Source organism: Hesperophylax consimilis, chromosome 1 (genome assembly GCF_061612785.1).
Source record: "Hesperophylax consimilis isolate HC1 chromosome 1, BYU_Hcon_1.0, whole genome shotgun sequence".
In the NCBI taxonomy this organism is placed as follows: domain Eukaryota; kingdom Metazoa; phylum Arthropoda; class Insecta; order Trichoptera; family Limnephilidae; genus Hesperophylax; species Hesperophylax consimilis.
The window spans coordinates 32,056,644-32,082,583 of record NC_142836.1 but is presented as its reverse complement, the minus strand read 5'-3'; the positions used below and the strand labels follow the sequence as shown (position 1 = coordinate 32,082,583).

Here is a 25,940-nt window from a genome sequence, read left to right as displayed (position 1 = left end):
GCTTATTTTTGGAAGAAACTTTTTGCTTTTATAATTATATTTATGAACGGTATATTCTAATTTAATAATAACAGATTTATTTATAACTTTTCTTTTAGGTTTTAAACCCGTAATATCCATATTTTTCTTAATTATTCGTGAAAAGTCACTATACACTTTACTTTTCCTTATTTCCGCATTTGGGGTTTGGGGATAAACAGACTTACAGTGATGTCAAAATACAGAGGTTTTAAAAGATAGAACTGATAATTTATTTATAAAAATATTTTTTATATTTTTATTGGATATTTTCATACATTTTTAAATGTTAATAATGAAAATAAATTTAATCACAAACCCCAGAGAAAGTTTGTTGCGAGCGCCCTCTACCTTCACATCTCGAATTCTGCTTACTTCGTGTCGGTTTCAGCTTGTTAGCCAGTGGGTTTCTGAAGTTCGCTATTAAGTGAAAATCAGTTTTATTTTATATTTTAATCAAAATATAAATTCAACTCTTAGGTAAGTCGCTGAATTTTATTTTTCTACTCCTCAAATTTTCAAAATAATCCTCCATTGGAAAAGTTAGGTTATAAGTAGACTAGCCGGTCCGCAGAGTTTTTTCGGTATGGTATATTTTTAAATAATATGATATATAATGCCGTGTTATTTTTGTAGATTTGATCTTCGGAAGCTTGCAGTCGGGGTTTAATTTATAGAGTGTTGCGTTTTTCTTTTCTCTGATTTACAAGCTCCCCAAGACCTCCAATTTAATCTAGAAGATGTGTGCATATAAAGATCACGCGATCTGACTTAGGACTGGGGTGGGTGGCATGAAAATGTTGACTTGACTAAACGAATACCATCTCTGTACGACAATGTTGAATGGTGAAGTCGGTTTTTTCTTGTTTAAAACCAAACTGTAAAATACTCCTTTCGCTCGACACAGGGCATATTATGTAATCCTTAAATTGCACAGTATGTCCCATATTTTAGCAAACTTTTGACGTCTTACGTCAAAGTCGACATGTCAGAAGGTAAAAGTCCATGCATAGAGTTTCTCTCAATCAATAAAAGATAATAAACATTTTTTTGATTAGGCTTCGCCCTTTTTCTGCGCCTGTCATGTAAAATTTTATTTATGTAATACCAATTAAAAAATTTCAAACTAGAACATTTTATAAGTTACAGCAAGCGGTCAACATCGACAAGTAGGATTTTTGATAATCAATATAACATAGGTCAGCCACACATTCAGTAATATTATGATCATCATAAAATACTATGCAATGCAAACGAATTCCAGTTTTTATCGTAAATTTAACTTGTGGGGAGCTTAGTTTTAATGGTATCAAATCTCAACTTTTTAGATAGGTTATTAGTTATTATTAAGTAATGTTATATAAAACTTCAATGCAGGTATTTTGAAAACTCCCTAAAAGGCAGATAATAATGATTGGATTATTTATATAGCGCCGTTTTCGTGAGAAAATCACCTCAAGGGCGCTTAAAAAAAGATGACATTTTTACTTTGTGATTTTATGACATTTTTAAAAGAATGAATTTTTTGGTTTTCAGATCATGTCAGCCCCAGCGTACGGAGATCTTGGCAAGAACGCCCGCGATGTGTTCGGAAAGGGATACCACTTTGGATTCTTGAAATTAGATGTTAAAACCAAGAGCTCTTCCGGAGTGGAATTCGCCAGCGGAGTTCACTCCGTCCAGGAATCTGGAAAGGTGCGTCATCTCATCATTATCTGTATTTAACTAACTAACCATCATGCCGTTTCCCCGCCAAACAACTTGGTCTTGGCAAACACTCTTTGCTCCATCCAAATCAACATTTATACATAGTCTCATTTATACCCTTCTGTTATTCTGACTCAACGTAGCCCGAATCAAGTAAGTCCTCGGGCTTACCCGACTTCCTCTAACATTCACATTCGCATCATACATTCTCCTTACAATCGTTTCTTTGTTCATCCACTCTACATGCCCAAACCATCTAAGGGTCCCTTTCTTAATCTTACTAACTACACTTGCATCAATCAGCCTTGCATTTTTTCCGAATTTCCACATTTTTCACGTAGTCCCATACATGGTTTTACCGCACATACATCTCAGGTATCTCATTTCTACTAAATTCAGTCTATTTTCATTCTTCCTCTGCCAGTTCCATTACAATACATCAAGGTTGGTATCAGAACTCCATTGTGGATTGCTAGCTTTGCTTCTTTGGACAATTTGCTTATATTATCTATCACACTTCAATTATCACATTATTACATCATAATATGTGCAAGTATCAAACATCTTGGAATATTGAATGTTTCAATTGAGCCAATATAATTGGCACTCCGGGCCAGCTTCTTGCGAGATGTGTCCCATTTACACAGAGCAAAGTGTTAATTACTTCTCTCTGCAAATGAACATTTGATTCTTACTTTTGTTACTGAATATTCAATCAGAAAATTAATCATGTATTAAAGAAATATGCAAAGGTCAAATAAAATATTTGAACTTTTTATTAGATTTAAAATATTTAGATAAAATTAGCTTTCAGTAGAATTAGCCCAACAGTTCTAAGGTTATCAAAATGTACAATCTCGCACCTAACATAGTATAACGAAATATTATATCTATCTCCATCTAAATGTTTGTTTGTTCAAAATCTTAAATCTCCGAAAATTCTTCAATGATTCCTTTGATTATTAAAAAAAGTATTTGATTTCTATAATACAAAATTGCTGTTTCGTTCCTTTCCCATAATTCGTGGCTCGGCTTGTGCTAATTTTCTTGTGTGTATACGTAGTGTAACAGTTTCAAATCAATACACTATTTAGCTATTTTAGATTAGTACAATAATATAATATTTGAGAAAAAGTATATTTTTTTGGAGATTTTATAATTATAAAAGTGTCAACTTTTTTACTAAGCATAACTGTATATAATAGAACTTCCAAAATGATGTAGGGACGAAATATAATGTGTTTTAAATGTATAATTTTTTATACTTAAAAATTTAATTATTTTTATCTACGGCTTGGCCCTGATTTTGCAATGGTATTGGCAATTTTAGATTTTTAAGTCTCAGATATTATATATTAGACGGGACCTTCCGCTCTCTAGGTGAATGCTCTAACCACTAAACTATAATGGTTCTCCACTAAACTATAATGCCAGCCATCAGTGGTTCTCCACTGCACATTATGGTGTTTTGAATATTATTAATATTCTTTTACTTCTGTTATTTTCCAGGTATTCGGTTCTTTAGAATCTAAGTACAAAGTGAAGGAGTATGGACTCACCTTCACGGAGAAATGGAATACAGACAACATCCTGGCCACAGACATCACCGTCCAGGACCAGCTCGCCAAGGGACTGAAGCTCACCCTCGACACCTCCTTCGCCCCCCAGACTGGGTGAGCACCTTCTCGCACATCATTATTGTCTTTGAAAGAATTAATACATAAAACTTTTCGAGTTCTCCTTACGGTTACGGGTCTGATGAGATCCAGAAGCTCTGAACGGAGAAATACTTGGGTTCAGTGATGCATATTGCACCGAGTGTGCGCCTCAGAACTATGGCTAAACTCCAAACAGAGACCCTATCTGACTATTGGTACTGTGGCAAATTGTCAATTGACTTCTTCATAACATTATCATGAACCTATTCTCCTTTTATCAATTTTTAATTCCAATGATTTTCCTTCTTCTTTTCTTGAGGCTTGAACAGTTGTTAGCTGTTCAGACTCTAGGTACTGCAAGCTCGCGGTATTTATCCATATAACTTCTACTGTACATGTCTGTGTACCTACCTAAATAAAATATATGTGCAGCGGATTGTAATTCACCCCCCCACATACTTTTATTGAAATTTTTTCAGTCTAATGAATATTGTAACATTTGCAGAACCAAGACCGGCAAGTTGAAGTCCGCGTACGTCCACGAGCTGTGTGCCGTGAACTGCGATGTGGAGCTTGATCGCGCTGGACCCACGGTGGATGCCTCTGCTGTTTTCAAGTACCAGAACTGGCTGGCCGGCTACCAGATGCGCTTTGACTCGCAGAAGGCCGCCGTCACCAAGAACAACTTCGCCCTCGGTTTCACCAGCAACGACTTTGTTCTCCACACCAATGTGTAAGTATAGTTTTCTTTAACCTGATCTATGCCGTTGTCGCGTTTGTGATCCATCAGCGGCTATGCCTGTAAGCCGATGTCGTTAATTTGATCCATAATACATACCTTGCGTCAAAACTTCCTGCGTGGTGGGATAGATTACGTTGAAAAGGTCAGTATTGAACAGGTTAACGATGTGAGTTCAGATTTGTACAGCAGATCTATATCATACATAATGTTCTACCCAGGCGTCGTGAGTTCAATTCTTTGGCTGGCTAAGTCCTCCATCACAACACAAGCAACATTTTCCACGTACTGTGATGGTAGTAGGAGATTTTCAAATATTGTCAGGTTATTCGTAACCCGGGAATTTGGTGCTTCTTTAAAAAAAAAACCTCCAGCCAAGTATTTGATTTACTTGAAAGTGTCATATTTTCCTCAGAAATTCCCTACTTCTTCCATCCACTCACCCAATATTAAAATATTCTCCATAACATTCTGGCAATTAATTCACTATCAAATGTTGTTATTACTAACAACAAAAGTTTTTGTCGACATCTAGGCCTACATTGTGGTGATCACAGGGATTCAAATTTCAGCAATGCGTGGCATCGTATTATTTAATATGTATTACAGATATCTGTATACATGTAATATGAATGAATGATTGTTTGCAGCGATGATGGCCAGAACTTTGGAGGCTCCATCTACCAGAAGGTGTCCCCCAAGCTGGACTGTGGTATCTCCCTGAACTGGGCCGCTGGCAGCAACAACACCCGCTTCGGAGTCGGCTGCAAGTACTCTCTGGACAATGACGCCGCCCTCAGGGCCAAGGTCAATAATGCCAGCCAAATCGGCCTGGGATACCAGCAGAAGCTCCGTGATGGTAACAAACACATTATTATTATTAATATTTATATTCACTTACAATGAACTGATGACCAAGGACTTTCAAATACGTGAATCTTAACAAATTAATAAATATTAACTCTGCCAAGAGGCATGGTATATTTTTTGGATCGAAAATTTGAATGTGACCACACATCCACCCGCGTAAATGGGCATCAATTCTGTAAGTTATTTTTTGGTCTATGAAGTAGAAACTTTTGCTGTAAAGAATATTGGGCATACTCTTTGTATTTCTTTTAAAGCTCATAAATATGAAGGTGCACTCTGCCTTGAAGGAATGATTTATTTGCAAATTGGCGATCTTGTTAGCAGCGGATTGGTAACGCCAAATAAATGCCCAGTTCACAAACCCTCGATGTGAACAATTTACTAAATGACCAGCTGATATCGTATTCACCATTGTTCACCGTTTGTGTATTTGTTGGTTTGCAGGAATCACCCTGACCCTGTCAGCCCTGATCGACGGCCAGAACTTCAACGGAGGCGGCCACAAGGTGGGAGTGGCTCTCGAGCTGGAGGCCTAAATAGCAACCCACATTACGCTATGTTTGTAGATACGTATATATTGTTGTCTTCGCATCTTTCCAACCAATAATTATGTATATGAATCACGAGAAGCAGTTGGTAAATAATTATACTATTTATTAGGTCTGTAAAGTATTTGATTCTACCAGCAGAAATTATGCTTATCAATAAATCTGACTTTGCACGACTCCATTGTTGTATTTCTACCGTGTAAGAACACAATATGCCTGGCCGCGCGCCACACCAACCCACACATCGTACGCGGGCTGCTCTTGATAAGATGTACATTATGATATGTTTGCAGCTTTCCCTCGGCTTGTCTTTGTTTCTAGTTCCTTTACCTGCGAGAATTCAAATCCCTGTAGTCAGTCATCTGTGAAAATATACATATTTAATATATATTTAATGTTTATCATGGATAGTCCCCGTTGGTATGTTAATAAATCACTTTAATTTTAATAAAGTTATCTCTTAAATTTCGTCTTTTATTGAACCATTTACAGAATGATATTATCACTAGCTTGCTCTGTATTATATTTTCAGACTATTCCCCTTTTTTATCAGATTCCCCCCATAGTCAATCAAATGCTTGTCTGAAAGTCTGAATTAAAAAGAACAGTCTACATTAACTAAGTATATTATGACGATGGACAAGTAATTAGGAAGTTTTCCCAGTGGTCCATAAATTCATGATAAAGATAGCTAACACTGCGGCAATAGCTAACACTGCGCCGTAAATAGAATACGAGGTTATTAGATGGGATGTTCAGGCGGTCACTACACCGTCATTGAAAAAATGTCTGACAGTGCTACAAGAGTAATTTCGCTTTTTTTAATAAACCCAACGTAAGACAAAAACAGTAAGGTTTTTCTGGTAAATTGGTTCATCCTGTTGTAACGAGAATTGGCAAGTACGAGCAGTCCTCGAAAAATTGCACACTGTCTGAGCAGTATATGCAGTAAGATGATTACATACTAAAATGTATGAAGGAAACAAAGGAAGTGTATACATAGTTTAATTTATAAAAAAAACATGCAAGTAATCTTTTTTTATAGAGTGCAATGTGTCAAATTATTTATAATATATAAATATAAGTGTAAGATACAATTTTCATAAATAAATTTGTCATCTGTCAATAAATAACTTCAATAGATTCATTATAGTGATAACTTTGCAAACTGAACTTTTATCACTAAAGAAAAACAGCAGTCTTTTTTAAATAATTATATAGAAAATATGTTTTTTCCTGCATTTAAAATATAATTTCGTTAGTATATAAAATACAATAGTATTTCAAGTACCAAATTATGGTTTCATCAAGACCATTATGTGAAATACTAAAAATGTCACAATAATGGATAATTTAATCTATGTGAAAAATTATAATGTCAATAATGATAATACATAATACTACTTTCAAGATAAAAAAAAATGTTCGTACATTCCAACATGAGGTGACTGATAAACTAAATCGTTACTTAAGTATCAACGCCGCAATTATAATTCAGGGGTCTACCACAAATTGCACGAAAGTTGGTTTATTTCACCGTAAAAACAAACTACCAAAAAGTACTCAATAATTCAGGTAGTGGCAACCTCTGATCTAATGGAATGATGATATACAATGATTTTAGATTATCTGATAAAATAAATTCTTTCAAATTTATGTGTCATAAAATGTAAGCAGATAATTTGTATACTGATAATATAATATATTGATTAATTGCTAATTAAGTGCAGGATAGTGACTTCCACGAAGCAACTTGGAATGATACTAAAAGAATGAATACATAAATAAAATAAAATGTCAGTTAGTAGTAGTCAGGTACTGGTGCGCAGGCTATCTTCACGAAGTCTTCATAGCGAACTTGACCATTGTTGGCGACATTAGCCTCTCTGAAAATGTTGTCCACCTAAAAAGAGAAGAAAAATCTTTCAGTATGACTGCATAAAATAAAATAAAATCTCTAAAGCAGGAAATCCGTTTCAATGAAGATCTCCAAAAGGGCGAGGTGTAACAACAATACCAAAGGCTGCAAAATTAAGTGTGTCAAGCTGTATCATCAGTATGTTGGCAGCTAAAACCCTCAAAAGGTGACATTGATTTAATGAAATTTGCACATTTTTTTCTGTTTGAAATTTCTAGGTGAATATCATTTCCACAGTGAGCTATGGAACTTTTAAATATCCATTTAAATTTTGAGAAAAAAAGTATATATTCAAACTTGGGGAACCTGAGTACTAGCTACTACCAAATTATACAATATAAGGCCATTCGTACACGGAGATCTTACTAACGACTAGAGTTTGATGTCGGTTTCAAGCTACTGACAGTGCTGGTGGCACGCTATGCTAGTTGCATACGCATCAACTACTCGTTTGACAGAAATGATGTCCGAGCTGGTGACTTGAATGATTTGAATGTTAAATTTGTTCTGGAGGTGGGAAAATATTTTGCAGAGAAGGTTGAGGTTGGAAAAAAATTCAATTTGACATCATTCTCATGTAGTTCCTTAGCGGCCACAAATGCCCTACAATTAATATTTATTTTGTTGTATGGGTGAACCCAAAATCATCTTTTAGATTGTTTTTGAAGCTTATGAGAAAGAGAGAAGAACAATATTGTCTTAATCGCTCATGCCGCCTAGAAAATATTTCTAACTTCATGCTTCCATCGCAGTGTTCTTGTAGCCTTGTGTAATGTGTCGGTACGTACCTCCCTCGAGGAGAGTCCTTCTCCCCAGTTTTGGAGGAGGTTGCGTAGCTGCGAGGCCGGGATGGTCCCTCGCCCACCTCGGTCTCCGGCACGGAATGCATCTACCACCTGGTGGATAAATCAATAGAGATAAGAGATGCAATAAACTGAAAGTTGTTGGTAAACCTTAGACATGCATTTTCTGTACAAAGCATGTTTAAATAAATTATGCTACTTGGTACAAGCAAGAAGTCAGGTTAGCAGACTACAGTGAAGTTAGCAAGACAAAAGTAGGCTGAATTCAATAGAAATAAGATTTCCGAAGTGCATGCGTAAAACCACGTAACCCAATGACATTACAAAATTAGACATGTAGAGATCTCAAAGTGGCACGGTAATTGTCGTCTTTTCGATTTATGTTGTACTAAACTGTCTTGCATCGCCTGAGATTGTATGCTATCTATCAAATTGCATAAATCAGTTTCAAAATGACCTTGTGTGTGATGAAAAAATGTTTCCATTACACGTCAAAATAAACTGGTAAAAGTCAAGAAATAACGTTTCATTTGTAATTGTTTTCCAAACATTTTAATAAAGTTAGATAACGAACGTGACTAAGAAGGACAACCTACTGGCAGTAGGTTTTCTCATAAAACGTTCCATATTCATCTTAGTGTAAGCGAGTAAGGGTATTGTCAATTCAATAAGTGATTAATGAATGTAGTATTCAATACAACTAAGTACATATATAAACGCTGCCCGGTCCTATATCTATTTCCATCATACACACATATGCTTTGAATGTCTATCTTTGTCATTCATGAATGAACGTTTCAATTAAGAATTTACTGGAAACGTGTGTTTTGTTACTTCCCACATTTTATGTTAATTTTGTGGGACAATAATATGTCATTTGTATAACCATATTACAAACATTGAGGTATATAGATAGAGCTAACATTGGCGTTCGAAGTATGGGCCACAAACAACGGTTAATTGTCCGCTGAGAGATACAACGGGCTTTAGTTGGTTACAAGCGCTCGGCGGTCACAGGTCTCCGGTGATAGCTTCAAAATGCCGACACGTGTGCTGATATATTGCGCAAATAATACTGGAAAAGATAGGGAAAGCAATGGTGTAAACTTGATCAGTAAATAGGTTTTTACCATAATCAGTGGTCGTTTAAATTGGCTTTTTAATGTTAAAAAACTCAAGGAGCATTTGAAGTCGTTAACCCAAACACACCAGCCGTGGCCACCGACGAATCCGTTCATTGAGTATGTTCGCGGTGGGAAGTATACAGGTGACATCGACAGCCGCCACACCCCCCTTCCTACTTCCCGCACGCGAATAATATTTTACACTGATTTTGCAGGGAATGTACACTCTATTTATATAACTCGACGATTACGAATGAGATCCGAAAAGAATGCTGGGCCGATGTAAACATAATGGCAGCTAAGGAGGTTTGGGCGTGTAGAGCAGATGGACAGAGGAAAGAGTGTCAGAATATGACAGAAGATTTAATCGGAGATGCCCCAGGTAGACATGTCACAATCAAGTAAACCAATTCCTTAGAACAGACTAAATAACAATAGCGAGTTAATTAATAATAGTTAATTAATAATAACGAGCATAATGGCAACATGAATTCACATATAACAAAAAATGCTTTAGTCGGGTCATAAAGAAACAACAGAAGAATATTAAAGTAATGGAAGAAGCAAGTGCGTGTGCCAAGATTGCGAAGAGAACCACTACTTGTTGTAGTTTGTTTGAGATTCCTCTGCTGTGAAATGGTAATGGCAATTAACATTATTTGAATTGTTACCTCTTTGGGGAGATTTTCCGCACGGGAGTGGACATGCATGACTTCCAAAAAGTCAGCAAAGGTCATTCGGCCTTGCTTTCCCTTCAGGTACCCCGTCAGCTCTGCAATGGTGGGGGACAGTCCTAAGGACCTCATCACAACGGTCAGCTCATCCAGTGACCTGATTTGACCTGACCGTGCGAATAAATAGAAGCACTCCCTGAATTCTGGAAAAATTAACAATATTACTATGACTTTCGGGAATTTGTGCACTTAATTATACGATAAATAAGTACATAAAGAGTAACTAACCATCAATGTCTTGTTCCTTGAAGTAGCGAGCCTAAAATAAAATAAAAATTACAAAGTGAAACAACCTTATGGACTACTTTCTAAGTGAGCCAGGATCAATTAGTTTTTTTTAATTAAATCAATTGAACCTGATACCTGCAAAGATACTGGGAAAGAATCATTAAAATATTTACATTGAACTTATGAATAATAAATTTCTTCTAGTAAAGAGAAGTACTTCTGTTAAATTTAGAAATGTACATATTTATTGAATAAACTTACCATTTTGAAAATGTAACTTAAATTGTAAATAATTCAGAAAAATAAAAGAAAAAACTTAAATGAACTTATTATATTGACGTCATCAACAGATGACAGATAACACCAATAATTCCTTGTCTGTGGAAATGACTGTCATAGTGATGGTAGGATCGAAACATTAATTTGATCGAAATATTTTAATCAAGAGAATCGATGAAATTGCTTTGAGTTCAGCGGGAGCAGTAGCTGCCGACAGAGTAGAGGTGAAGCGTATGTACTAAAAAAAAACGTTTGGAAAAGATATGTAAAAGATACTTTCGCACTAAGTATTTTTTTTTAAGTTTTGCGCCTCTTGCGGGTATTGCGAGTACTGCGAGTATTACGCGACATGAGCGTCCCGTATACACAATACTCGCCAGACGTGCAAGATGCTTAATGAGTATGAGTTGATCAACTCTGCAAAAAGGGTGTTCACACTTGTAGATTAGCATGCTTTCAAGTGTTGGTCAACTAAAATCGCCCTGTCTGAAATTTATATTATATCTCAGTTGAATGTTGAAAAGAATCATAAATTTTAAGAAACTGACGTTGAGAGTCTAGCGATGGGCACAATCGACGAATCGTTGATGATTTACTCGATCTTTTTGATGATCAAAATATTTCGATTTAGTCTAATGGAGTCACAGTCCAAGAAAATCGTTTTAAAACATCATCGAACAAGGAATCGATTCTGTCAAAAATCATCACACAGTTCAAGACAGTCGTTTTGAACAGCCATCACGTCATTGGTTTAAACGATAATATTATAAATTCAACGTTATTAAATTCGTAATCATTCACATCATTATATTATTTATATTACGTTGCTATCTGCAAGTAAACAATAAACATCATTGCCAGTGTGAAAACACTGGTTTAGCCCATTTGTTGCAAATGCAGAACTTACCCACCAAAATCTTGCCATATCAATGTACCATACTACTCACGCTGTCCTCCGAGCAATTAAATAGATTAATTATTCGATTCTTTTTAGTCTCGATGATCATGTAAAAAATTTCGATCCTGCCATCACTAATCTATTCACAGATAAAACATTCATTTTAACTTTGACGCATAATCACGCATAATGCTTTGACGTATAAGAATTTAGGTTAGTATTATTGTGTAGTGATTGTGTATTTATTTAAGTTAACTTCTATTGAATAATCCCAGTTTTCTAAAATGGATAAAGTAGCTGATAACATTAACCCCCAAGTATTCGAAAAGGCGACTGTGCGACCGGAGACCAACTCTGATCAAGATGAGGATGTTGTTGACGAGTTCGATGAGAGGGAAATATTTGATTTGATACGCAATATAAACGACCCTGAGCACCCCCTGACATTAGAAGAGTTGCACGTTGTTGAAGAGAAGAACATCACAATCAGTAATGGATTAAACAGCGTTCATGTTAACTTTACCCCAACCATTCCCCACTGCAGCATGGCAACGCTAATAGGACTGTCTATCAGGGTCTTACTTCTGCGAGCGCTTCCCTCCAGGTTTAAGGTTTCCGTGGAAGTAACTCCTGGGAGCCATGCATCTGAAGCTGCGGTTAACAAACAACTAGCGGATAAAGAACGAGTTGCAGCGGCTTTAGAAAATAATAATCTCATTGAAATTATTAACCAGTGTACTGCTGCATGTTGAAACTATTGTAATTCAGATAGGTATCTATTTTCTGTTATGTTAATATTATAATCATGTTCCGTTCATTAATAAAATGAATTATTGAAAAATTGTAGCTTTACCATTTTGTTACTACTTAAACTCTAAAACCACCACTCGATAGTATTCAGAAGGAGCTGAAACATATCGGTTTTTGATTTTCATTTAAGGTGATGCACCACATTGTGTAAAATTTGGAATAGGTCCGCTAACAACAACAATCCTTATGTAGATGGCGATAAAGTTTAAATTCCCGCTTAACACTAGCTGCAGGTTTTGATTCATGCAAGAAAAAACTTTTGATTTTGTAGTACTTCGTAGTGCTTCGCCTTAAGGATGTTAGGTGATGATTTTTGGCCCTTATTACTTTCGCTATGGTATGTGTGTGCAACTGTACTGTCAGTAGTGTGCATTTTTTCTCTAAAAAATATTAAAACAAAGCTACCAACCAGCAGTGTTGTGATGGTAGATGTTATCGGTAAGAAAGTAAGAAATAAAAAAAAGCTGGGTACGTTTTTTTTGTTAGCAATATGAATAGTAAAACAAAGATTATTTTTATAAATACTACTTATTATTATAATAAAAATCCTACAGTTTGGCATAATCAATTAGCTGTTGATTTGTTGGCTTGATCAAGTTGCAAAGCGTAACAGGATCGCAGAGCGTCTTCTGCTTTCAGAGTGACTGGGCACGGCTGGTGGGTCAGCTGACCGTACTCCGTGAGGGCAGCTTCTAGGGCCAGCGCCCTGTTCTTCCTGTCCTCGATTGTCAGCCCATCCTAAATACAAGAATTATAAATTTTATCATGCAAGGCATTGACAAACATTATCATTTTTAGTTTTAGAATAAAATGCTCCTTTCCTCAACACGATGTCATGTCTCTGGATAAATTGTATTTATTTATTACATAATATTATGAATAATAAAATGTGGTTGTTGACTTCATATAGTTGCCCGGGGATAAAGTGCAATAACTATGAAAGGTGATTGATTCTACATGATATGCATAAAAGATTACTAACTTTCTTTGAAATTCCAATGTAAAGTACTTTACAGGTAAAATTTTTTATCTGTTTATTATGTAAAGATCAAAACTCTTATTATTTGGTACAGTCTGTAGGATTTTAATCCAGAAGAGGAAAACAAATGACTCTGTTTTCAGTACTAGCTATGCTTTGTTGCAAGGCATGTACTTGATTTGACGGCTTATTTAGTGATAAATAAACTCACTTTTATTTTTCCAAGGCTCTTCATCAAGGCATCTTGTTGACTTTCCATATAGTTTGTACCCACCGTCTTTCCACACGAGTTACACTGACAGTTTTCGTCCAAACATCCATTACATTTCTCATCTTGACATCTGTGAATAAATAAAATACTATGTTAATGTCAGTCTTAAATGCTTTGTAGATTGTTATTACTATTACTCTCCAATATACAACATATTCACGGGCAAAATTACATAAAAGATAATCACTTCCAAAGGTTGTAGGTATATTGTTTGATTCTGAAAGATTTTAGATTCTGTAGACGGCTGTAATGACAGTGTTGAAGGCTTTCAAATTTTAACACACATGGAATTAAAGAGCTTCGGAATCTGTTATTTTTTATGCTGCATGAAAACGCTCTATTCGCTGACGATGCCACAGACTACCAAGTTAAGTGTGTCAAGTGCGTTTGAACCAGCTAAAACACTCAAAAGGTTGACCTTGATTTCATTACATTTGCAAAACTTTTTCTGTCTGGAATTTTTAGGTCAATGTCGTTTCCACGTAAGTACTTTGAAATATTTATTTATCTGTCAATAAAAGTCACTCGGGTGAAGCTGAGTAAAAACTGTTATTAAATTACAATATAACAAATATTTTTAGCTTCATAGTTCCACATGAAAGAGTTCACTAAATTACAACAACGGAAAAGTATTCTTCGAAATGATACAGCATTTCCAACTAATCACGAAAAGAATAATATATGATGTCAGATAATAATAATAATTTTTAAAATTTTGAGGACTTGAATAACAGGACGGGATGATCTCACCTGAGGTTAGGCAACTCTGACGGTGGAAGTGGCCACTCTTGGCTGCAAGCACGGCACTTGCAGGTAAATTTGTATCGAGAGCACAGTGCCGTCCGTCTACTCCACTCGTCCCCCTTGCCAGTGGAGCGCCCCCATTGGGGGCCATAACTGTCTCCAACAGCCTCCCCGCTGGACACTGGTCTCAATGCCTTTATAAGTAACTTCTTTCCCAGAAAATACCTGTTATTAAATAAACATTGTATGAGCGGCTTGTGAATGTTTGCTATACTAATTTATGTCTTAACTTGTACGCGCGAATAAACCGTGCCCCCAGCGCATACATGAAAGTTTAATTTTCATAGAAAATTTATGAATGACACAAAAAGGGCCATGGATACCCATATCCTATTGATGATCTGTACGTCAGGAATGTGGTGAAAAGGTTAATCTTACATTTATTATAAACCCGGGAGCGACAAGAAACTTCAATGAATAAAAAAGCGCATTTTTGTTAAAGCTACCAAATAGTCAATACCATGCTTTGAAAAGGTGACATTTTTATCTTTAACTAACCTAATCGAGGTAATATCGGAAGGCAAAATAAATGTATAAGGTTGTCACTACAAGTTCAGTGTTTTGTACCGTGCGTTGGCACAATTCTTCAACCCTGCAAATGCAGGGGTCCAGCTCCTAAGGGTTGAACAACTGTTAAAGTAGATTTCTTCTGTTCTATCCATTTGTAAATGCTGCTTGTGATGATGATTGTGGGAAATTTAGCACTAACAAAGCCTTTCCTCAAAAATAAAGTTTTTTTGTTTTCAGGTGAAAAATCTAATAAGCAATAATTATTGTTGAATGACAAATTCTAGTATGTATATATTGAATTATTTGATGCGTTTAGAATAAGCTGACGTAGCGCAATGGTAGAGCAGCTGACTGGCAATCGGCTGCTGGTTCAATTCCCGTCAGCGGTATTTATTAGTTCTCTGAAGATTTTTTTCAATTTGCATGGGTTTTTCAGGCTAATAATTATTGCTTGTAATATATTTTTTAAATTTAGCTTTCCACCTGTTGATACAAATTTATTTGAGCCTCAGAACATCAATCTATCGGCGCACCTAGACTGTGCTAAATACTTCACTGTGTCGGCAGAAAGTTTGATATATTATATAAAAGACAATGACATAGGAAACAGTGAAAATTACAGTTTTTAAAGAATCCCCTTGTCTTCCAAATATATTCACTCATGTTTTGATTATTTAGGATTTTAAATTTTATTTACTGAATGATGACGAATAATTAAAAATAATGATAATAATGAATAATGATAATGAATAATTTTTTTGTTGATGAGGAAAGGGTTAAATGAGTGAAAATGTTTTGTTGTGGAGAAGCATCATATTATCTGTACCTAATGACAGAAGGGCAACAATCATGGTTGAAGAGAGAAGCAGTAGCGTACAGGGCGCAACCCAGATCCTTCTCCCCGCGCAGCCCACACACCTGGTGCGCATTGTACTGCAGGACTTGCAGGTAGAACAGGAGCACGGCCCACACAGACACTTCCTGCGGCCCAACTAAAACCAAACAATAACAACTGATAACAATTTACGATGTAGATAGTGACAGATGTGTTGGTAAGGTGAATCGTAAATTTATATCCAATCTATGAAGCTTTTCCGCTACAAAGTTAGTACAATACTTCCACCGGTCAGTGGCTATGTTGGCAAAAATTGAGAGGAGAGATCCTCAGGGATCAGGAACTACAATGAATTTTGTACTAAATAATATTCATTAATACAACTATAATTATTTCTGATTCCACTGCGGCTATGCCTCGGTGGAACCAGTACAAATTTCAAAAGAATAATTATTTGTTCTTACGGATATTACGATTCTGTCCCTCGCTGACTGCACTCGAGAAGAACGAGGTTTTCTGAAGACATCTTGTCAAGAATAAGGCCATCAATGATCTATGAACATAGTCTCGAGGAAGACGTTTCTGCTCGTGGGTTACCAACGTATATACAACTCCATGCGGAGATCTACCTATTTGCTCTACACCATTCTGTGATGCGGATTTATTGATTTTGTGTTGCTGTGAATATTTTTGATAAACATTTATTGTTTCGGTCAAACCAATCTGTGTAACCATTCTTAAAGCAATATGACTTAGACTTGACATTCCAGAACCTGAAAATAATTAATTAAATTATTATAATTGTAAAACGTAAATGTAACTTCATTGAGGTACACTTTTTAAGGTGATTCTACAAAGTTGTGTACTAAAAACATGTTTACTATGTCACTGAAATAATGACCTATAAAAAGATCCATGAATTTGCATTCATATTGATGGTAAGTGGATGCAGCTTCTCGGTAACAACTCTCGCTACAAAATGCAACCGCTGCACATTCGGAACATCCATAAGGCGCTTCTAATCTGCAATATTAATATTTTTATTAGACGTAATAGATTTCATTTACCAAAGTTTTAAAGGGCATTATAAGTTTAATTATAAAAGTTGTGATCCCTAATATAAATTTATTTTATAAATTCACAGTTTAAAAGCTACCTTTTAAAACAATGGTGGCAATGGGTTCCGAAGAACTTGGGATTAAGACAAGCTGCATACGGTTCTTCAATTATTAACGTATCCCCAATTTTTATATCTTTAGCAGCTGAAATAAATCTTCCCTGTAAAAAAACATTAAATCAGTACCAACATAAACATTGAATAGAATTTTGTAATTTAATTATGTACATCCATTTCACAACTAATTAAATCCTACCTGCTCAGCAGTTTCTGATACATTCAAAAGAATCGAAGCCCCTGGCAAATTTTTATCTTCACCCGCTGTAAGGTAAGTATCTTGAAAAAAAGATGATGACATTATTATTATTTAATATTCGTGCCTTACTTAATACAAATATCATCAAAGCATTGCATTATTAAAACTGGTGCTTACCTGTGTCTGTACTCGGCTCAGTGGGTTTGTTTTCTGAACTGTGTGACTTAAGTTCGTTCAATAACTCTAACAAATATTTCTTTGAAGCATCAACAAGAGGACCTGTAATTATATGAGGACATATAATTGTAATCTGTATATGTGGAGTTTTTGGCCAAACATTTTAAAAAGCCTTTGCTGATTTATAAACCACCTATTTATTACTTACACACATTTTAGTATTATGTATTCATTTCGTAAAATTAAAAAAATTACAGTTTAAGAATTTTATTCACTAGACATTTTCCTAACTATCAGTATAGAATTTACAGATAAGTCATCTAGTTTAAATCCATTTTGGGCATAGACTCTTAAGAAGGCAGGTTACATACCTTGTTGCAGAGCCGTGTTGATGTCTGATTTGGCAAGTTGAATTTTCCCTTCCTTTAAAAGGCAGCGAGCTCTAAGAAGCAATGCTCCTTGCAGTACGTGGGCCATGTTCTTGGGAAGCTCACGAGAACTGGCAGACTTCAGAGGAACTCGAAGAATGGCCTGGCTGCAGTTGTCACGACACCGTTGCCACTGCTCGTCTTTCCACAATTCTTCTGCCTCTGCTAGCTTTTTACAAGCCGTTAATACGCATTTCTTTCGATACACCTCTTCAACAGAAAAGGTCTCGAGAACCGTTGAAAAAATCTGCAAGTATACTATGAATGAAAAAAAGATATTGTGGATAGGTAGACAATTATTGAAAACTCAATAACTTTGTGAAAGTACATTACTTTTTATTAGATAATTATTGTTTAAAGCTTACATCATCCTGCTTAATCAGTGCCTTTAAAAAATCTTCACCATATAACGGCTCCTTCCACATATCCTCACTCCATTCCCTTATCCGGGTATTTGTTGTAATGTTCTCAACCAGAGAATCGAAAAAACCCCGAGCATCTTCTTGAATAGTTTTTAAATTGCAAAGGGCTGTAAGCTTGGGATCATAATCTTCTTCCATGATTAAATTCCTGCAAATAAGAAAAATATATATTACTAGAGTCAATATCAAATTTATTATCAATAAATTATTCCCAATAGCCATGTCCCCCTTCTAACCCCGATCCGTCAACACCAACGAGCGGTAAAATCTTTCTTAGGTTTAGGATATGCCACAAATATCTATATTTTACTTACGTAAGTAAGTAATTCATCATTATTTACCTCTTCGACTAAGCAAACTAAAGGGTAGGTAGAGAGGACGGACCGTCAAACAAATCTGTATTGGCAAACACTCCTTGCCTCATTCACATTCACACATTGTCTCATACCTTCTCTTCTATTACTCTGGATCTTGACATGGCCCAGTATCTGATTCACTTGATCATGCCATGTCTTCCCCGACTTCTGCTACCATTCACATTTGCGTTATATATTCTCCTTCATCTCCTTTCTTCGATCATTGGCTCTACATGACCAAACCATCTAAGCGTCCCTTTCTTAATCTTGCTCATTACGCTTACCCCAGCCCTGTATTCTTTGCGGATCTCCACATTTTTCACACAATCATACATGGTTTTACCACACATACTCCCAGGGATTTCATTTCTACATCATTCAGTCTTCTTCGACGAAGCGCTATACATAATAAATAAAACTTATTAGAATTAGAATAGGTCTTACCTACATGGAGAATTTTGTTAGGTTCGTTATTAGATCGGAAATATTCAATTCAAACTTTATGAGATAAAAGTAAAACTAAACTAGGTGACTTCGATTAAAATGCGTAAATACCTATTAGGTACAGCAAAATAGTTACAAGGAAGTAATTTAATTTAAAATCCTTACCAGTTCGAAGTAATTTGCTGTGAACTATTTCTTGTCTCAGCTGCAGTTGCACGGTAAAGCTCATAAATATACCACTCTCTAGATCGATATCTTCCGGCTTTTTGTATCCAACAGAATTATACAGTACTTAACCACAGATATACAAGCAGTACCTACCGTGCGGAGCAGAGCAGTAGACAAGGTAGAGGAAACTCAAGGCCATTTAAAAAAAGATGCGACCATAGACAACATAATTGCTCTCAGCCTACTCTATTCATTCACTAGCCCAAAAAAACTATTATAAAAATAAAAATGTCCTTGAAGCAGAAAAATGTCGAAATGTTTTCCAAGGGCAAGGTTCATCTGACTAAGAAAATAAACTTTTACAGTGCATTTCCTTAAGATGAAACTTGTTAATCTGAGAAGAAGAAACCCAAAATGACAAGAAATTTGCAAAAACACTGAAGAAAATTTCCAAAACATGATTGTCCGACAGTACGACGAAAAATTCCGACATTTGTCAGCCTCATGAACTCATGGTTACATATGTTTAAAAATCTTTAATTTCACCAAAACAATAAGATAATACAGGATAACACTAATCAATAACATGAATAAGTTTATCGATATAATAAATAACATTTATACGTTGTGGAGGAAGACATATGTCAAGTATGAAGCATTGTTCAAAAAACCGAACGAATAACCTAAAACTGTTAATTCACTTTAAACTTGAACTTGCGTAGGTAGGTTGAATATAATATGTTTGTAACTCGCTAACACTATACTGGCTTATATTGTATTTTTATCACGAACAACTTTAACACGCAATATTTTCGACGGAAATGATAGTATTTCGGCAGAAAATGACAACCCGCGTGTATAAATAAACCACTCTCATTTTGTTTGAATGATTTTAAACTGTCAAACGGCAAAATTCCGTCATCTCTTTCTGTTACACGAGTCATTATGGTAGAGAGCGAGAGATCAAACCAATCCTTCTGTTCTCACCAATGAGATCTGAGCTTTTAGCCATATTATTCGTTTTCTATAAGAATTTTGAGGTGGGCGTGGCGGTTTCAAATGAGTTTCGAGGCCAAAGCTTAGTTAAATGCCCCTGGTAAAGCTCTAGTCTGGAAATACTTCAACACGGTGTGCTGCTAAAAATACTTCAAAATACAAATCTTGTACCTACGCCACCGGCCACTTTGGGCAACTTCCTCATTGCGGCGGCAAGACGTGTGACGTCTTGTTTTTTTAAATTAATTGACTAATTAATTTCGTCGAGAATTAAGATTTAAGATGATTCAAATAATTTAGGTAACGAAAAAACATGTTCTCATTACTTGTATCCATCTTGTATCTCTACCAGTGACGTCAGATTTTTTTTACGAACAAGTGTCTTATTTTCTGTAACCATCCCCATTTTACAGTATGGTTTTCATTGAAATTTTCACTACACATATTGTATATTGCTTATTAAGAGGAAGCTACAAGCGAAAAATGTGTATATTCTTGGTACACCTTATATTGTAGGTAATAGACATTAAAATCGCTTGACGAATGTAGTCTAGAATCGTTCGATTTCAAGCACAGCTATAATCTCATAAAACCTCAGCTACAATCCTGTATTTTTAAAAAGTTGTTTTCTTTACGCGTTCTATCGAAAAAAAATATTTTTTAGTAGTTTACATGTATATTTTTTATTGAGTAATGTTTATTTTTTATTTGTATTCTACTCAAGCGGAACGATAGGAAAACCTTCAATTTATCATAAGCATATTTTTTGGTTTTCATAACGTACGTAATTCGTTATAAAGATTAATCAAAAGGTAAATTTTGGATAGGGCCTGACACGCTTATTACGAATAATTTTTAGAAAAAAACTTTATATTCGCCTTAATTACTATAAAAGAAAACTTTTTGCATTTCGGGCGGCGGAAAATTATGCATTTTGATTTTCAATTGCATAAAACCAAAATTCACTTCGCGAATCGATGTGGCGACAACGCGACGCCATTAGGAACGCACTGTTATGTTGGTATCACTGATGCATTAACAAGAGCTAAATACGACCGTTGCTATCTTCGTGGGATGCCGGGGTTTGTGTAATATGGTTTGTGATACAAAGGAAAGTGCCCCTTAATAACGCCTGCTCGCGTCAAGGCAAGAAAAACATCCCAGTTTTCAACTAGTTTACCGGCTACGCTACGTTTGTGTAACATGGTTTGTGATACAAATCAATGTATCAGCTATACCAACATAACAGTGACGTACCTAATGGCAGCTGATTGCCGCTGCATCGATTCGCGAAGTGAATTTTGGTTAACGCAATTGAAAATTTAAATTCATAATTTTCCGCCGCCCGAAATGCAAAAAGTTTTCTTTTATAGTAATTAAGGCGAATATAAAGTTTTTTTCTAAAAAATATTCGTAATAAGCGTGTCAGGCCCTATCCAAAAATTACCAATCAAAATAGTGATTTAGCACTAAGCTTCGCCTTAACGACACAAATTATAAAACATAATAATAAGGTAAGCTAGAATAAATTCTACAGGGTATCTTCAAAGGCCACAATTTCTTTCATCTTGAGCCACAGAAAAAGGTAATTAAGAAGAGACGTTTCCGAGTACTTTCTGACGAATAGATAGGTAACTAAATCTAATGGTTGCATTCAAATAGAGAAGTACAAATAACCACACAACTACTTAGAAAGCGATCGCCCTCATCTTGAATTCAGGTACTAGTGCCAAATTAATGTCGCCTTTTTATTCAGCTGTTCATATTCATCATATTGAACGAAAACAACATCGTTTCTTACGGGAAGTCTTCTAAATAGAGAGGATTACTGATTAAGAGATGATGAAGCGAACTTCTTTAGAAAAATGTAGGATAGGCTTTGATCTAATTTTTGTAGGCCGCGTCGTGTTAATCTTTAAAGAAGGAGTACCTACCTACCGAAGGAACACCTACCACTTTGATCTCATAAAACAGGTGTGCGACTTTTTTTCTTTGAAATAAGAGGTAATTCCCATGTATTTTTGGATGCTGAATTCGGAAAAATTATCAAAAAAAATCCATCACGTAAGGTTTTTCCGCAAAACGCAAAATACTGTGGAATTGCCCGTCTGAAAGCGCAAAACGGGGTTTATTGCCGAAATATTTTTTTATTAATTCCAACTTAAAGACAATGTTATGTTTTATAGACTGAAACAAAACATTTAGTAACTTATGACGATAAAATTAGTAAGCGTTGAATCATATATATCGGGATTTTCCATAGTAAGTATGATGAGAGAATTCCGGAATTCCCAAGGTGCCCACTCCTTTCCACGCCCTTTCATTTATTTATTTCTGTTCCAACTTTCGTAACGTGCGTTTCAAAAATGACTTCAAGAGGTTGTGTAAATTCTTCTGAGAGTTTTTGCTATATTTGTGGTGATTTTGTTGTGAAAAAACAACAAAGAAATATTACTGATTTTGTTAAAAGTGTATTTTGCGTATTTTTGTGTGAAGATAGGGGACCAGGACAAATCTTGGTCCCCGCATGGAGTTTGTTCAGGGTGTGTTAAGGTACCAAAAAAAAAAATTGTTACCCAAACATGGAATCGGCACTCCGCCCAGTTCCTCACGGACCTGCCATTCCTACACCACAAGCACCCCAAAGCCTAGACGCCCTAGACGATTTGCCATCATCAGAAAGTGAATCAGAAGAAAGTTCTAGTGACGAGTTTCAAGTAGGCGACTCCAGTGGACCTCAAAAATTTTCTCAAGCTGAATTAAATGAAAAGAAAAAAGACAAAACGAACCCTCGAAACTAAAAAAAGTAGATTTTATAAAATTTATGATTGTATATAGGTATATTATAATGTAATTTACATTACATTTTATTTACATTATTATGTAGGTAAATAAAATATTTTATGACTTAAAATTAATTAAATTTGTATAATTTTATTATTTTTTTTCTTTTGAACATTCCCTACAGAATTAGTGTAAGGCGGGTTTTGCGGAAAATCCTTACGTGATGGGTCAAAATGGATGGCATTCTCAAATTCAGCATACCGAAATACATATAATTCACCCTTTACCATTTAAAAATGTCAATTTGCAGACCTGTGTAATTTAAGCCTAACCCACCATCTACAGGCGACGACCATATACCTACCCAATAGTATTATCTAGTTCTCCAGGCAGGAGCGGACGAAAAGCCCATGTTCGCCGAAGAAAAGTCAGTAAACGCGTTCGTCTCCTCTAAAGCAAGCAAGCCACTCAAGCCACTTATCCCAGCTCGAGAAGTTGCGGTAAGAAACTACCATCGACCCAGCAAGACTGGTTACGCAGATTTGTAATTCACCAGAGAGCAGTGGAGCAGCGGTGTAAATTTAATTCATACAAATAGTAGGTTAGAATATTAATCTGCAACTACTGTGATATTTTTAAACCAAAAATATTTAAAAAAAAAAAATAACTAAGTTAGGTGTCCACTTGTTTTATACTGAACCTCAATGACCCCAGCGTGTCAACCGCATATATATAAATATACATAATAGGAACAATATATATAAAGAGACAAGATCTAAATACAGTGGAGATGAGTATATACTGATAAAATATCAATAAAGGGAAAAAACAGGCAATTATTTAGTTAATTATTTCTGAAAGTGTAACTTCAGTTTTGGTTTAAGTATGTTAATATCCTTTAATTTCTTTATTTCAATCGGAAGGTTGTTGAAATACTTTATTCCTAAATAGGTATAGTTATTTTGCATTTGTTTGGTATTACATTTTGGAATTTTGATATTGTATTGATATCTTTTAGATAGGTAGGTTTCAATTTTTTGATTATATTATCTTTATAAAATTGGATAATTGCATTTTTATTGAATATATCCTATACTCGGGGCACCCCAAAATCTGTAAATAGCGTTTCTGTTCTATACCTACGTGAAGGGTTTCTTGAGGATTACTTTGAGGATCATTCAAATATATCGGCTATTAAAATTTGGACAATTATTTTTTTTTTAAAGGGGTTGGCTGCTCCTGACCGCTGCCAGTGTCTATTTTATAGATGTCAATCATTGACTAATTACGACCAGACACGGCCTATTAACATCGGAATAACCCCAACCAATTTTGGTTTGGTTCACGTGCATTGTGTTGCAATCCGAAGAGGGCACTGTGTGGCACTGTGCATTGCGTTGTGCCTTTTGTTGGTCTAGAGTAGAACTATTCTGTATCTCAGCTATGCTGAGCAAGTTAATTTTCAATCACAAAAATAACCCAGTTCCAAATATTTTAGATTGTACCTATAGCAGACTTTATTTTAGAAAATGTAATCAGCTATCTGAATACAACAAAATATACAAACCTTACATATAGCTTGAAGGCAGCGTATTAGCATTTAGCAAGTATAAGAAATTAATAGTGTTATATTTATTTCAAGCAAAGTTTCTGACGTCATCTTTCACACTACTCCCAATCGTGAAGTCATGCAGTATGTGATACACTATGAACCAATACATATACACAATACGGTATGGCACGAGATCGGCACATGATAATTATTGATGTGTTGGTAAAAATCGCGCGTTTTTACTTGATACGCGCGACAAACTTTACAAGTATGGGTTATTTATTTGGGCTTGTCTAATTCAGGGTTGTATTACGTCCACAATTATTTGCGAAATAAAATATATAAAAAAAATCGCGTCGTTGAGTAATTTATTTTGTGTGTACTATTTTAAATACATTTTCACGTTTATTGAAAAAATATATATTACAAAACTGAAAGGACACATACCTTCTTTATTATATATTGAGCAATTTTTGAAATGTTACCTTAACCAGCGCAACAACTATTAGCGGCAAGCGATGTTGTATAGGAAATGTTACCTTAACCAGCGCAACAACTATTAGCGGCAAGCGATGTTGTATTATAACAAAAATGTGTTGTTTTTTTATCATATTTATTTATGTAATAATTACTATTGCTGTAGAGGCGGTGAATGATATGTTACATGAAAAGGAACGTTCATGTAGGCTTAAAATGTTAGGTATAGGAATGAATATTTTCTATCCACATTCCGATAATTATTCTTAAAATGTCTTATTTTTGCTTATGTTTCCCCACGAACTGGAACATATTGAAAAATGGATAGAAGCAATCCGGATTCAATTATGTGAAAATAACTGGGTAATATTTATTATTTATTGTATATTTACAAATACGGAGAAAAATGAGTATTTGCTAATTTTTTTTTTAAAAGGGATTGCAGGGCTTTAACGAATGAATGAACAGGTTTCCTGTTAAACTTTTAGTAAATTTCGAATACATTAACTATCACGATGTCGGAACACGTTGTCCGTACCATCATCAGGAAACCATGTGTGCCCAAATAATTTTCATCCCAAACGTTAAGCCTTCAATTTCCTTCAGGTCCTTTATAATCTCTGTGCATGATGTGTGGAGGAGATGATGTAATATACCTACAAATTAGGCATCGTTGCTTAATCTTAGAAAGGTTATCTTAATTACTGGTTGTTATTTTCTAGCTTTGATTGAGCACCATCTATATATTTCAGAAAAATAGCACTACAAAAATAAACCGAGAAGGCATTTCTCTGAAATCGTGTGACATTAAAGCAGTTAAAATACGAAATAAATGTCGGTCCTACCCGATCGGCATGCATTTGGCAAGGTTGTTAGCGCGGTTGAGTTCAGTACGTGGGAAGGAAAGTACAATCATCATTTTTTTCCCTCGGATATGTAAAGTTGTGCCTATATTCGAAAAAGGAGACAAACACAATAACGAAAAACACAATGTAAAAGTTTATAATGGGCATAAATAAATTGATATTAA

General features: G+C 35.3%; 4 protein-coding genes across 4 annotated transcripts; 2 read left to right on the top strand and 2 right to left on the bottom strand.

Moving 5' to 3' along the window:
* The first annotated feature begins 362 nt into the window (after window positions 1-362).
* LOC149426658 (voltage-dependent anion-selective channel-like) lies at window positions 363-6,005 on the top strand. The gene is made up of 6 exons (XM_089632616.1): window positions 363-498; window positions 1,555-1,713; window positions 3,235-3,398; window positions 3,889-4,116; window positions 4,773-4,981; window positions 5,437-6,005. The coding sequence occupies exons 2-6, from the start codon at window positions 1,558-1,560 to the stop codon at window positions 5,526-5,528; spliced, it is 849 nt and encodes a 282-aa protein (XP_089488742.1). The 5' UTR covers window positions 363-498; window positions 1,555-1,557; the 3' UTR covers window positions 5,529-6,005.
* Window positions 6,006-6,463: 458 nt separating this feature from the next.
* On the bottom strand, window positions 6,464-10,721 carry LOC149426657 (calmodulin-like protein 4). Its single transcript, XM_089632629.1, has 5 exons — window positions 10,609-10,721; window positions 10,348-10,378; window positions 10,057-10,262; window positions 8,247-8,354; window positions 6,464-7,443 (listed from the first exon to the last, which is right to left on the bottom strand). Exons 1-5 carry the CDS (start codon window positions 10,609-10,611, stop codon window positions 7,342-7,344), a joined length of 450 nt encoding a protein of 149 aa, XP_089488755.1. The 5' UTR covers window positions 10,612-10,721; the 3' UTR covers window positions 6,464-7,341.
* Window positions 10,722-11,670: 949 nt separating this feature from the next.
* Window positions 11,671-12,354, top strand: galla-2 (MIP18 family protein galla-2). Its single transcript, XM_089637895.1, has one exon. The coding sequence runs from the start codon at window positions 11,809-11,811 to the stop codon at window positions 12,274-12,276; it is 468 nt and encodes a 155-aa protein (XP_089494021.1). The 5' UTR covers window positions 11,671-11,808; the 3' UTR covers window positions 12,277-12,354.
* A 500-nt stretch (window positions 12,355-12,854) lies between these two features.
* On the bottom strand, window positions 12,855-19,798 carry Smyd4-2 (SET and MYND domain containing, class 4, member 2). Its single transcript, XM_089632605.1, has 12 exons — window positions 19,099-19,798; window positions 18,077-18,281; window positions 17,655-17,958; window positions 17,284-17,385; window positions 17,107-17,186; window positions 16,890-17,011; window positions 16,635-16,756; window positions 16,198-16,506; window positions 15,725-15,890; window positions 14,335-14,553; window positions 13,525-13,654; window positions 12,855-13,072 (listed from the first exon to the last, which is right to left on the bottom strand). Exons 2-12 carry the CDS (start codon window positions 18,269-18,271, stop codon window positions 12,899-12,901), a joined length of 1,923 nt encoding a protein of 640 aa, XP_089488731.1. The 5' UTR covers window positions 18,272-18,281; window positions 19,099-19,798; the 3' UTR covers window positions 12,855-12,898.
* Between the last annotated feature and the right edge of the window lie 6,142 nt (window positions 19,799-25,940).

Coding starts and splice junctions, on each gene's coding strand:
- LOC149426658 (XM_089632616.1), top strand. CDS start 1,558: ATGTCAGCCCCAGCGTACGGAGATCTTGGCAAGAACGCCCGCGATGTG. Junction 4,117..4,772: donor TTTGTTCTCCACACCAATGT/GTAAGTATAGTT, acceptor GATTGTTTGCAG/CGATGATGGCCAGAACTTTG. Junction 4,982..5,436: donor CCAGCAGAAGCTCCGTGATG/GTAACAAACACA, acceptor GTTGGTTTGCAG/GAATCACCCTGACCCTGTCA.
- Smyd4-2 (XM_089632605.1), bottom strand. CDS start 18,271: ATGGAAGAAGATTATGATCCCAAGCTTACAGCCCTTTGCAATTTAAAA. Junction 15,891..16,197: donor GGGACAGAATCGTAATATCC/GTAAGAACAAAT, acceptor GTTTGGTTTTAG/TTGGGCCGCAGGAAGTGTCT. Junction 13,073..13,524: donor AGAGCCTTGGAAAAATAAAA/GTGAGTTTATTT, acceptor TCTTGTATTTAG/GATGGGCTGACAATCGAGGA.
- LOC149426657 (XM_089632629.1), bottom strand. Junction 10,263..10,347: donor CAAGGAACAAGACATTGATG/GTTAGTTACTCT, acceptor TAATTTTTCCAG/AATTCAGGGAGTGCTTCTAT. Junction 7,444..8,246: donor AAGGACTCTCCTCGAGGGAG/GTACGTACCGAC, acceptor TTCTCTTTTTAG/GTGGACAACATTTTCAGAGA.
- galla-2 (XM_089637895.1), top strand. CDS start 11,809: ATGGATAAAGTAGCTGATAACATTAACCCCCAAGTATTCGAAAAGGCG.